The sequence below is a fragment of the Bison bison genome, unplaced genomic scaffold (assembly GCF_000754665.1).
Source record: "Bison bison bison isolate TAMUID 2011002044 unplaced genomic scaffold, Bison_UMD1.0 scf7180017864239, whole genome shotgun sequence".
Classification (NCBI taxonomy): Eukaryota; Metazoa; Chordata; class Mammalia; order Artiodactyla; family Bovidae; genus Bison; species Bison bison.
In genome coordinates this window covers 8,019,438-8,031,169 of record NW_011494811.1, presented here as the reverse complement: position 1 = coordinate 8,031,169, position 11,732 = coordinate 8,019,438, and the positions used below count along the sequence as shown (strand labels likewise).

At 41.9% G+C, this 11,732-nt stretch overlaps 1 protein-coding gene across 1 annotated transcript; it reads right to left on the bottom strand.

Annotated features, from left to right (window-relative positions):
• Nucleotides 1-838: 838 nt before the first annotated feature.
• GPHB5 (glycoprotein hormone beta 5) lies at nucleotides 839-4,659 on the bottom strand. The gene is made up of 2 exons (XM_010846809.1): nucleotides 4,456-4,659; nucleotides 839-1,027 (listed from the first exon to the last, which is right to left on the bottom strand). Exons 1-2 carry the CDS (start codon nucleotides 4,657-4,659, stop codon nucleotides 839-841), a joined length of 393 nt encoding a protein of 130 aa, XP_010845111.1.
• Nucleotides 4,660-11,732: the final 7,073 nt, after the last annotated feature.

The following is an 11,732-nucleotide window of genomic DNA, read 5'->3' as shown; positions in this document are numbered from 1 at the left end:
TGCTCAGTGGTAAAGAATATTTGTGACTTGGATAATCTGGGACATATCTTTGGGGGAGTATCATTTGAGTCTAAATGCATAAGTTTAATTTCATAAATTTTTAAGATCAAGTGATAGCTCTGATTACATATTTTTTCTGAGTTGTTTGTTTGTTTTTAATCACAAAGTAGTCTCTTTATCAAGGATCTAAAAGGGACTTCAGGAATTTTTCTTGGGAAAAGAATCCCCTAAATCCAGACACCTTTCAATTTGAGCTACTGTTGCCCTCCCTTTTTTAATCTGAGCAGTCTCTATATCTTGTGTTGGTAATCCCTCAGTTAAAAGGAAAAGTAAGTTCTAAGGGAGCCTGCAATTGGATTTTCTTGGAGGGCATGAGGACTAAAGCGTTGGTTTTTATTAATTCTTGGCACTTTGATCATAAATCTAGTTGGAGACCAGTCATTAAATAAGACATGAGAATTTAAAGGCTTTTCTAGCCCCATTTCCTAATTATGCCCAAAGCATTTAAAATATTGGCTTACTATAAATCCATGTTGGAGGCAGGTTATGATATACAAGTTATGTTCTGAGACTCAAGGTGAAGAAAATTTAATTTGTAGTGGGTGAACCAGAGAAATTTTGTCAGGGAAGGCACAAATGCTGTTTTGCATTTTTAACGTAAGTATGCTGCCTCAGCCTTGTGCCTGAGCTGGGCAGAAGGGAGATGTATAGCCTCCTGCATAGGTGGGGTCAAAATTAAACAGTCCTTGAATTCAGGGGGTGTAGCTGCTCATGCTGCCCATGCAGGTGTGTCCGTGAGCCTGGCGCCCTCCAGCTGTGTCTGCAGGTCACACCAGCTTCAGATGGTCTCACACTCCGTGGTGGCGGTAGAGCAGGCCCCGCAGTCACAGCGGACCGCCACAGGGTAGCTGTAGAAGGGGTCGACTCCAGGGGCACAGTTGGGCAGCTTGACCGTCACCTGTTTGGTCTCATTGTAGGTACAGACCCGATGATGGGCTTCGATGTAGGGGGGTTCCAAAATGGGCTTCTGTCCCCACAGGCAGAAAACAGAAAACCCGTTAGAACATACCGTCCTGTTTCGTTTTCTTGGTACCACTCATCACTATAAGAGATTAGCTTGTTATTCATTTCTTTACTTGTTAATTTCTTTACTTGTTTCCCTTCCAGTAGAAAGCAAATTCAACAACCACCTGTTGAATTAATAAAAGAAAACAGAGCAAGGCAGATTCCTTAGTGCCCTACGTGCATCTCAAATCCTGCAGTCAGACCTAGTAGGCTTGAATCCCTGATCTGCCACTTGTTGGAGACCTTGGAAAATCAGTTTCCTCATCTGTAAAACAAAATACCTACTTCCCAGCATAGTTGTGGAAATAAGGTAAGACGGTAGATGACCAGCACCAAGTCAGCGTTCAGTAAGTGTAGTCTATCGTACTTATCAGAGCAGTTACAAGAGTAAGAAAGTAATATAAAAATAATAACTAGCAAGCCTTCAGAGGACAGCACTTTCATTTGTCCCAGGCAAGTGAAATATGTTTAATGGAGGTCCAGGATGCAGATCTTACATGCATGTCATGGGAATATGGCTTTGCCTTCATTGAGGACCATGTAGAAGAGTTAAATTCAATATCAACTTCTTCCTACTATTTCTCAGATAATGTTTTATCCTTTCTCAGTTTGCTTCATGTCCTCTTATCTTCAGTAATCTGGAATCCCAGGCAACATTGCCAAATAAAATACAGGATACCCAGTAAAATCTGAATTTCAAATAAACAGCAATTTTTAGTATAAGTATGTCCCAAATATTGCATGGGATAGACTTATACCAAAATGAAAAAAAAAAAAAAAAAAGGTTGTTTATGTGACATTCGAATGTAACTGGCATCCTGGCTTGATTGGTTTGGTTATTTGCTAACTCTAGCTACCCTAAACCTAGGCCAGAACAAAGGCTAATTTCATCAATAGTTCCACCTTCAAAGTAAATCCAGCCACTGTGTCGTCATGAATATCCTTATTTTCAGACATGCTCCCCAGTTAAGTTACCAAAAATAAGTGCTTTATCAATCAGAAACTTTCAGATTGTGGGGAAAATAAACCTCATTCTTTTATCTACTTTCTAGACATAGCCTCCATTTTCATACCACAATAAAGGCATACATAAAAGCTGACTGACATTAAGGAGAGTCCTGCTCTTTAATAGTCTCATTTCTTCAGTGAGAGCATAGCCCCTGACCTTCTGTGGGTGACCGCTACCCAGTTAAAGCCATTTGTTGATTTATAAAGGGAAAAGAAGATGCGTTCAATTAAAGGGAAATTGTAGTTTGAGATTTTAGCCCAGAAAGAGCTCCGAATAGCCTCGACAAGGCTGTGAGCAGGAGAAGGCACTGCCAGGCCACGCCCTGAACACAAGGAAGTTTCTCACATAACTTTTATGTCATGTGACAGCCACAGTATCTGCAACAACTGAATTTTCATTTGTTATTATGTCTCAAGCCCCCAAATAATGGGGAAATGAAGCTAACTTGGTGGAGTTGTTTCATTTAAGTTACAGGTTTCATTACCATAATCCAATTCCAATCATAGGGCCATAATTTTATCTAAATGATAACAGGTTGCTCTCTGAGTCCCTGAATAGAAGGATATTTTTCCTAATAGCAGTGTCCTTTCATAGTGCTCATGGGCTTCTAGTTTAGTGTTCATCACTCAATTGTGTCCAATTCTTTATGACCCCATGGACTGTAGCCCACCAGACTCCTTTGTCCATGGAATTCTCCAGGCAAGAATATTGGAGTCAGTAGCCATTCTGTTCTCCAGGGGATCTTCCCAACACAGGGCTCGAACCCAGGTCTCCTGCATTACAGGTAGATTCTTCCATCTGAGCCACCAGGCTTCTAAATGGGCTCAATTTGATGAGAAGATGTATAACTCCAGGAAGGGATTCATCCCTTTTAATTCAACATTTATTGAATGCCTTGCTTATACACGTCTTTTGACAAGAGCCATGAAAAGCACAAGAATGAACCTCTCCACTCAAAAAACTTAAAACCTAATGTGTGGTGGAGAAGGAAATAATACAAAAAAGGTAGATGATGGTCATGGGCTGACCAAAGAGTCAGAAAAGGCTTAGAGGAGTTGGTTCTGGAGACAGGCACCAAGGAATAAATGTGAGCAGGAATATGAGAAAAGGACCAAAAGTAAGATTTCATGAGGAATACTGACTAAAACCTTTAAAATCTAGTCTCTCAGGCAGAGCTAATAATATGCACAGTGCCTGGGAAAATAGGCAGATGGCATATTGCTGAGGACCTTAAAAGGTAGTTACTGAATTTGCAGCAGTGGGTGATCATTAAAGGTTTCTGGAGCCAGGGTGACAAAATCAGAGCTAGTACTTCATTAGGAACCAATTCAGGCCCTAGTGGGCAGAGGCAGCAGTCACTGTATGGTGTGATCCTACGGGGTACTGAAAGGCGCTCTATCTCCTCACCCCTCAAACATCTCCTCTCAACCTTAAAGCATTCTAACTTTGATTGAGATTTTTATCCCATTTTAAATGTACAGTCTCTTAAAAAGCTGCATATAATTGTATATGAAGAACCTTAATAGATCTGTCAGTGATGATCCCTGAGGGACCCAGGAATGACTCTAGGGGAACAGAAGAGAGCAGGGCTGAAGGTAAGGCACTGAAGGAGGGGCTGAGGACACGTCCTCACCTGCTGCTTAGCTTAGGGCCTTACTTGGTAACTGGCTGGCATTTTAAAGGGGGAGGAACACAGGAAAGAGTTTGGGTTATAAGCGTGAACCAAGAGTTTATTCTGAACTTTCCAGTGACTCCTTGCATGACTCTGCAGTCAGCTACCAATTGAATTCTTGTATGTCATCTGTAAAATGGGCAGAAAAACAGCACATCTTGGCCTCCCAGAGATGATTCCCAAATAGACAGACGCATGTCAATCAAATTATTAATTTTATCAATGCTTCGTTAGAAGGGCAATATCATATTTCTTTCAGATTATTTTTGGAAGATTCCAAGTAGTTGTTTTTTGTTTGTTTAACCCATAACAAAGTATAGATATCCCAGCTCTATCTCATTTCATTAAGAACTTTAATACTTTGGCTTCCCTCATGGTGCAGTGGTTAAGAATCTGCCTTGCAATGCATGGGACACAGGTTTTATCTCAGGTCTGGAAAGATCCCACATGCTTCAGGGCAACTGAGCCCTGAAGTGCCACAGCTACTAAGCATACACCGTAGGGCCCCTCATCCTCAACAAGAGAAGCCCCCGCACCACAACTAGAGTGGTCCCCTCTCTCCACAAGCAGGGAGAGCCCGCATACAGCAATGAAGACTCAGCACAACCAAAAATAAAAATAAAGAAATAATTTTTTTTTTAAGTGAGTACTTTAGAATCAGTCCAAGCGACATGAAGGCATTGCCACCAAAGCCTCTTTTGGGACTCACCTCCCAGGTTTCACAGCGGCCCCAGCAGGCATCCGTGGTGATCCGAAGGCCCCTGCAGCCCGGCTTCTTGGCCAGAAAAGTAAACTCCCTCACTGCACAGCCCACAAATGTGCGCAGGTTCTCACTGGAGGTGCTGATGACACAGCCACAGCCAGCCAGGAGCAGGAGGGTCATGGGGCCAAGAAAAAGGTACACCAGCCTCATGCTGTTCCTCCGAGAGGGAAAGGAAGGAGGATTTATTAATAGATCTAGCTACCTCTATCAATGCAATGGACATGAACTTGGGCAAACTTCAGGAGATGGTGAGGGACAGGGAGCCCTGGTGTGCTGCAGTCCATGGGTCTCGAATAGTCGGACACGACCAGGCAACTGAACAATAACAACAACCTCCATGGATAATGTGTTGGTCACTATCAAAGGGACATTGCCCTTAGAATTTCAGGTCACTAAACACCCAACCCTCCAAGGGTATCCTAAGGCTTTTCCTTATGGTATCCCAACTGCTGGATTTGTGCATTAAAGAAGTTTGTTCCAATAACCTCTTCAGAATGAATACAGAATATGACTAACACCGAAAGTAATGCATATCCTAACATGATACATGAACACACATGAATTATTTTTATTCAGATCCAAGGTATTCGGTATCATGCTACATGCTTCACTCGAAATTATATTTCCAGTGTCATGGATGAGAAATGGAGAGAGGTAGACAAATAATAATGGCATGCCCCATATGTATTGTTACTAACCCACCCAGCACAAAACCATAAAACTTGGATATGCAGAACAGCCCTCACATCCGACTTGGTGGCCATTGATAAAAATGTGTCCTAGTTGCTACAAATTCCCTTTGATCTAAGCCTCCACTGTAATAGGCATCCTGTGACTAAATTTAAATCTGAATGATGGAAAGCATCAGGGGTATTTAAAACACAACCCCACTCAAATACCAATCCACTATCTATCCTCTCTGTTATTGTTGTTCAGTGACTCAATCGGCGACCCCGTTGACTGCAGTATGCCAGGCTTCCCTGTCCTTCACTATCCACCTGAGTTTGCTCAAACTCATGTCCACTGAGTTGATGATGCCATCCACCCATCTCATCCTCTGTTGCCCCCTTCTCCTCCTGCCCTCAACCTTTCCCAGCATCGGGGTCTTTCCTGGGTCTTGATCATTTCCTGTGCTTTTTCAGGAGCCAGAATCACTTCTTTCATGGTTGGCCCACCAGACAGACATACCTGAATGCTGAAATGAGGGTGGACTCTCCACTTGCAGAACACCCTCAATTCATTATGATTTAGACTGCAGAGTTATTTATTCCCAAACTTATCTCCCAGTTCCTACTTCTGACCTGTCACCTTAGCAAGGCTCTCTGGACTTACCCTCAGGCAGAATGAAGTTCCTGTATGGAGAAGCACTTACCTGATCTTACTGGAGCTGACTCGCCTGTAAAGCTGAAACTTGTACTCAAGATTTTGGAAAGTCGCAGTGAGTGGTACAAGTTTGCTCTGGGTAAATGCCTCTACCCTCTGTGACTGGGCTGCTTGATTGCTCAAATATATAGGAAAGGTCTTGTCAATCAAAATGAAAAGGGAGGCAGAGCCTTACAGGAACCACTAAACACATCAAAGCCTTGGAATATAAAGCCGTTCTCTATTTTCCAAAAGTGATTAACTTAAAGGGTGTTGTTTTGTTTCTTAACATCGCCTATTGAAAAAGAAAGTTACCTTGGTGGGTGACATAATCCTGGGGAAACAGTCAAAGGTAGTTCACCTGGCTCTGGAAGACCAAGTGCACTGGGGCAAGATGGATTAGATTTTCCTTTGCAGTAATCACAACTTTCCTTCTCAATAGGAGGCAGTCACCAGCTGCTCACAGCACTCTTTCCTTTAACTCATAACACATTTCAATGCATTGAAAGATAAAAAAAAACAATAATTCTTCCTGGGAAGAACATGGGATCACTAACTGAAAGGATGGAAATCATGGTAAGAAACATTTGAATGTCTTAAGATGCATTAAGTATTAGAGCATATTAATAACACCTTAAAATGAATCACACAGGAAACAAATATTAAGGTATTCAACACGATTATCTTCCAGCAAGGGACTTAAAATGACTTTTTATTTTTTCCATGTAGTTTTCAGCATCTTTCACATTTCCTACTTGGGCAGGCTTCTCTCATAGAAAGTTGGTTAGTACTGATACTTTAAAAATTAAAATAAACCAATAATTATCCATTTGTGCTGCATGTAAGGATATTCAATGCTGTTGTAATAGAACTGCTTCATTTGATTTCTGGTTCTTAAAGTTTAAACTAAGAATGAAATAGCATTCTTTATGAGTATGAGACACAGTTTATACTCCAATCTGCAATTGTAGCGTGTAAATGGATTAAAAATCTCATTGTTCATGGCATTATTGTGGGTGCGCTAAAAAAATTAATGAAGCAGACATCTTTCTAGCCTTTAGGAGTTTATATATCATAGCTAATAATGACATATTTCAAGACATTTAAGGTGCACATTAAATAAATATGATTCCAAATAAAGTTGAAACATTTCTATTTTCAACAAAGAAAGGTGTTCTTTAAATAGACTTGCTACTCATTAAGGGTTTGATTTTTTTTCAAAATATATAACAACTCTTAGTGAATCCATCACTATATCATCAATATACCTATCTCTAGAGTCAGATTATCATATGTATTTTATAGAAATCGAACTAGGCTTGGAACAAAGGACTTTCTTTAGCCCTTCAGACTGAGAAGCATAAGCAGACCTGGGGTACTATAGGGACAGACTGCTGACCTGACGTGACTGTCCTAACTCGCTGAGCCAATCGGTGGTGAGCTGCCATCCTGACCTGAGACTGTTCAGTCCTTTTGGAGGAGACCTGAAACATACATACCTGGGTCTGCGATGTCACAAGATAAGGAAAGACAACAAAGAGAGGCCAAGAAGTGCCTTTCTTCTCCAGCTGGGCTGTGGCGTTCTGCTTGCTCCCCATCAGCAGTGACCTTATAAGAATGACCACTTATAGTCACTGAGTGCTCTTGCATATGTTACCTCTAAATCTTATATCAGTTATGTAAATCAAACTATATTGTCTTCTTTTTCCATTGGGCTAAATGGAGACTCCGTTATTTTGTAATCTCCCGGTCTCCAAAGCCTTCGGAAACACTGAGATGGCAAATCAGTTTGTTTCATCCCTGTAATCAACTGCAGTCAATCGAAGGTACCACCTGGAACACTCTGTTAAGAAAGGCCTCAGGCTTCCCTGGTGGTCCAGTGGATAAGAATTTGCCTTGCAATGCAAGGGACACCAGTTTGATCCTTGCCCTGGGAGGATCCCACATGCCACTGGGCCACTAAGCCCGTGTGCCACAACTACCGAGCTTGCACTCCAGAGCCCACGAGCTGCAACTTCTGAGCCCACACGCTGCAATTACTGAAGCTTGCTGTGCTCCACAACAAGAGAAGCCGCAGCAATGAGAAGCCTACCCACTGCAACCAGAGAAAGCCCACCTGCAGCAACGAAGACCCACCACCACCAAAAAATAAACTAAATAAATAAATAAGAAAAGAAAGGCCTCTGAATCCATTCCTAGTACAGAAAGCTGTGGCCCACCAACTTCATCATGAGTGTAGGAAAAGGGGATGGCATATGGCTGCCACTTTTTTGCCATCCATGCACTGTGCCATGCCACCTGCCTCTCTAGAGGCAGTGAGAGGGTTGCTGTGTGATTTCAAGGGTTACTTAAGGCCCTGATACCCACAAAACATCTCAGAATCTGTATCTGCAGGCTTCCCTTCCATTTTCATTGACGTTCCCACCTTTAAAGTCATTCTTTTGATACAGCAAAGATGTGGGCAATGTCTCCAAGCACAGATCCAAGAGAATCTTCTCTCATCTTGTCACATTATCTTCACTGCATTCATTGTTACCTTGGAGGATGAGTCACAAGATGTAGGTTTCCTGGGGGTAAGGAGCAGGGAACAGGGGGGTAGGAGAGCAGTCATCTTGAGGTCTAGGGGAGCATGACAACAGAGGAGGGAGGAGCTGAGTGTCAGCATCTTGAAGGGTTGAGGCCTGGTCCAGAGTGGGCAGTCCCAGACAAGGGAGGACCAGCAGTGTACAGTCTGTGCAGGAGATGGAAACACTGCAAGAGCCTGGTAACTCTCTTCCCTGGTTCAGCCAAGCTGATTCTCAGTGGCACCACTTCTTTTGTGACTGCCTTGGGCAGGTCACTTCTCTCAGCCTCAGCTTCCTCATCTTCAACATGAATAGGTCAGACCTGATGACTTATGAGGCACTTTCTAGCACCAGAACTTAAAGATTTGCAAATTATTTATGAATATAACAAGCTGAGGGCAAGTCAGGTAGAGAATCTGAAGGTTCATATTATAATAAAGACATCTAGGTTTGTGTTCATCTGACTCTGATACTTGCCAGCTTGTGATCTTGGAAAAATCTCATAGCCCACTGAATCTCAGTTTTCCACAAAACTGAAAATGCCTTTTTCAAAGGGTTTATGTAAGCATTCTACAAAATAATGTCTAGAAATTGTTTATCTCAGGGCTTGACACCTCATAAGCGGGCAATAAATGTTTTACTCTTTTTTTCACATTGTCATTGTGTGTACCCCTAAGAAAAAAGAAGCTGCCAATAAAAAATTATGTCTGTTCATTATTAGGCATATCCTGATTTCAAAGGTATCAAATGTGGAAAAAATGCAAGTCTGAAAATAGAGGAAGCAAAGTCTTTGGGGGCTAGAAGACCTTCTCAGCATCCTGAAACCAGGAGACTTAGGTGGGTACCAACTGTGATTTCCCACAGCCTATAGTGCTGTGATCTGACATTAAAGTTAACACTTTTTAAGTAGGAAAAGGGCTTCCCAGTTGGCACTACTGGTAAAGTATCCACCTGCCAATGTAGGAGACGCAAGAGATGTGGGTTCAATCCGTGGGTCAGGAAGATCCCCTGGAGTAGGAAATGGCACCCCACTCCAGTATTCTTGCCAGGAAAATTCTATGGGCAGAGGAGCCTGGCGGGCCATAGTCCATGGGGTCACAAAGAACTGGACACGACTGAGTGACTGAGCAAGCAGGAAAAAAGTCTGACATATTAGATTTAATTTATAAGATTCAAATCTCATACTTCATGTGTACCACAGTAACAAGTTTTAATGTATTAAGAAATCTTCATGAATACTCTGAAACAATTTCAGTTCTGACCAAGAATAGAGCCAAAGTAACTAAGCCAAGCAGTGCATACGGCATCCCCACAGGTAACTCAGTGAGAGCCCCCAGGAACTCAGCTGTCTGCTTCATCGATTACAATGATCTGTTAAGAGTTGAGAAAAGACATGCAAGCTCTGATACGTTTCTCCTCATTGTCCTCTCAGAATACACAGTGCTGTGTCCAAGGGCCAAATTAATTAGCATGATGCCTCCTGAGGATGGGTAAAAAAAAGCCACAAATGAAGCTATGTGTTTCAAGGAAGTGATAGAATTCACAATTTTCTAAAAACAGATACAAGCAAGGTCAGCCTTGGACTTTTCAAAGTTTGATGCTGCTTTTAATATCCCTTATTTAGATGGAGAAGAAGATCTTGGATTACAAATGTAGATGAATGGCAAAGTCTTGAAGAAATGAGTCTTATTGAAAAGTCATTTCTTCCTTTCAAAGCACTGGGTATTTGTGGGACTCTTCATTTCATTGATTTAGAGAGATAACATTTGCCCTAGATGATGGCGCAGTTGCCATGGCAACTATTTTTTTTAACGAGACTAAAAATAATGAAGCCTGTGTGTGATTTACTAGGACAAGTCAAGCCTTTCTCCACAACTGTCTGAAAGAAGTATCTGTCAGTTGTCACAGATTTATTTCAGATTAAGGGGCACATGGTTTAGGCGCTGAAGCGGAATGTTTTTATTTCCGCCTGACTCTTCCACTTTTGAATGTCATAGCTTTGCAGGGCATGGCAGACACATGCCTAATAGAAAGGAACAGAGAGGAGCTTAATGAGTCACAAAGAAGCATTCTTTATTTCAAGTGTATCCTGTATTCTCATTGGAATGAGTCCACAAAGCGGCTGGGTCCCCAAATCCTTCATTTGTGATTCCCTAGGCCGTCGCACAGGGCCAAGGTTGTTGTTAGTTAAGTTTCGAAGCAACAGCACCTCATTTGTTAGCTATTTGGCTTTGTTCCAGAAAAAGGTTCCTAGGATCACAGCCCCAGAGTACGGGCATATGTCTGTGTGCACCCATGCTCGTGCCTGAGTGATGGAGCAGGGTGATGGGAGAGTGAAGACGTGGAGAGCTGGTCTACTCTCCAGAGTTCTCGTTACATAACTTTACACATATTTATCAAGCAACTACTATGTGCCAGGCACTGTCCAGCACTGGAGTCACTGGGTTCATTTAAAAATAAAAAGATGATGTTGGGAAAGTGGAATAGCTAACAGCTAAGAGTGGTAGATTTCCTTCTTCCTTCCCTTTCTTTACTTTATCCCTTCTTTCCTTCTTTCTGTCCTTCCATATTTTATTGACTGTTACCATGTGTCAAACACATGCTAAGTAAATGTAATGCAAATATGAACAGAGCTAAGAACCTGCCCCAAAGAGTCAAAATCTAGCAAGGGCAATAAATAAACCAACAGATATATGATCCAGAAGTTGTACTTTAGGGCATTTATCCCAGAGTCATGGACATTTATATTCACAAAAAAAAAAAAACCTTTCATACATGTTCATGGCAGCTTAATCTATAATAGCCCCAAACTGGAAACAGCTCAGGTTTCCTTCACTAGGTGAATAGTTAAACAAATTATGGTCTATCCATGTCATGGAATCATATCTCAATAAAAGGGAACAAACACACCACAATTCATGAATCTCTGGAGAATCATGCTGAGTGAAAAAAGCCAATCCTAAAGAGATATTTATCATATGGTTCCATCTATATACCATTCCTGAAATGATAAGATTCTAGAGACAGAGAACAGACTGAGTTGCCAGTGGTCAAGGCTTCCCTGGTGGCTCAGATGGTAGAGAATCTGCTGGCAATGTGGGAGACTGAGGTTCAATTCCTGGATTGGGAAGATCCCCTGGAGAAGGGAATGAAAACCCTCTCTAGTATTCTTGCCTGGAGAATCCCATGGACAGAGGAGTTTGGCAGGCTACGGTCTATGGGGTTGCAAAGAGTCATACATTACTGAGCAACTGACAATTTCACTTTTCACTAAGGAGACTCAGAGATACGAAGGAG

Bases quoted from the DNA above. Each gene is read 5' to 3' on its own strand.
- GPHB5 (XM_010846809.1), bottom strand. From the start codon at position 4,659: ATGAGGCTGGTGTACCTTTTTCTTGGCCCCATGACCCTCCTGCTCCTG. The intron at 1,028-4,455 runs GTGAGTCCCAAA...CTGTGGGGACAG, and splicing joins GCCGCTGTGAAACCTGGGAG to AAGCCCATTTTGGAACCCCC.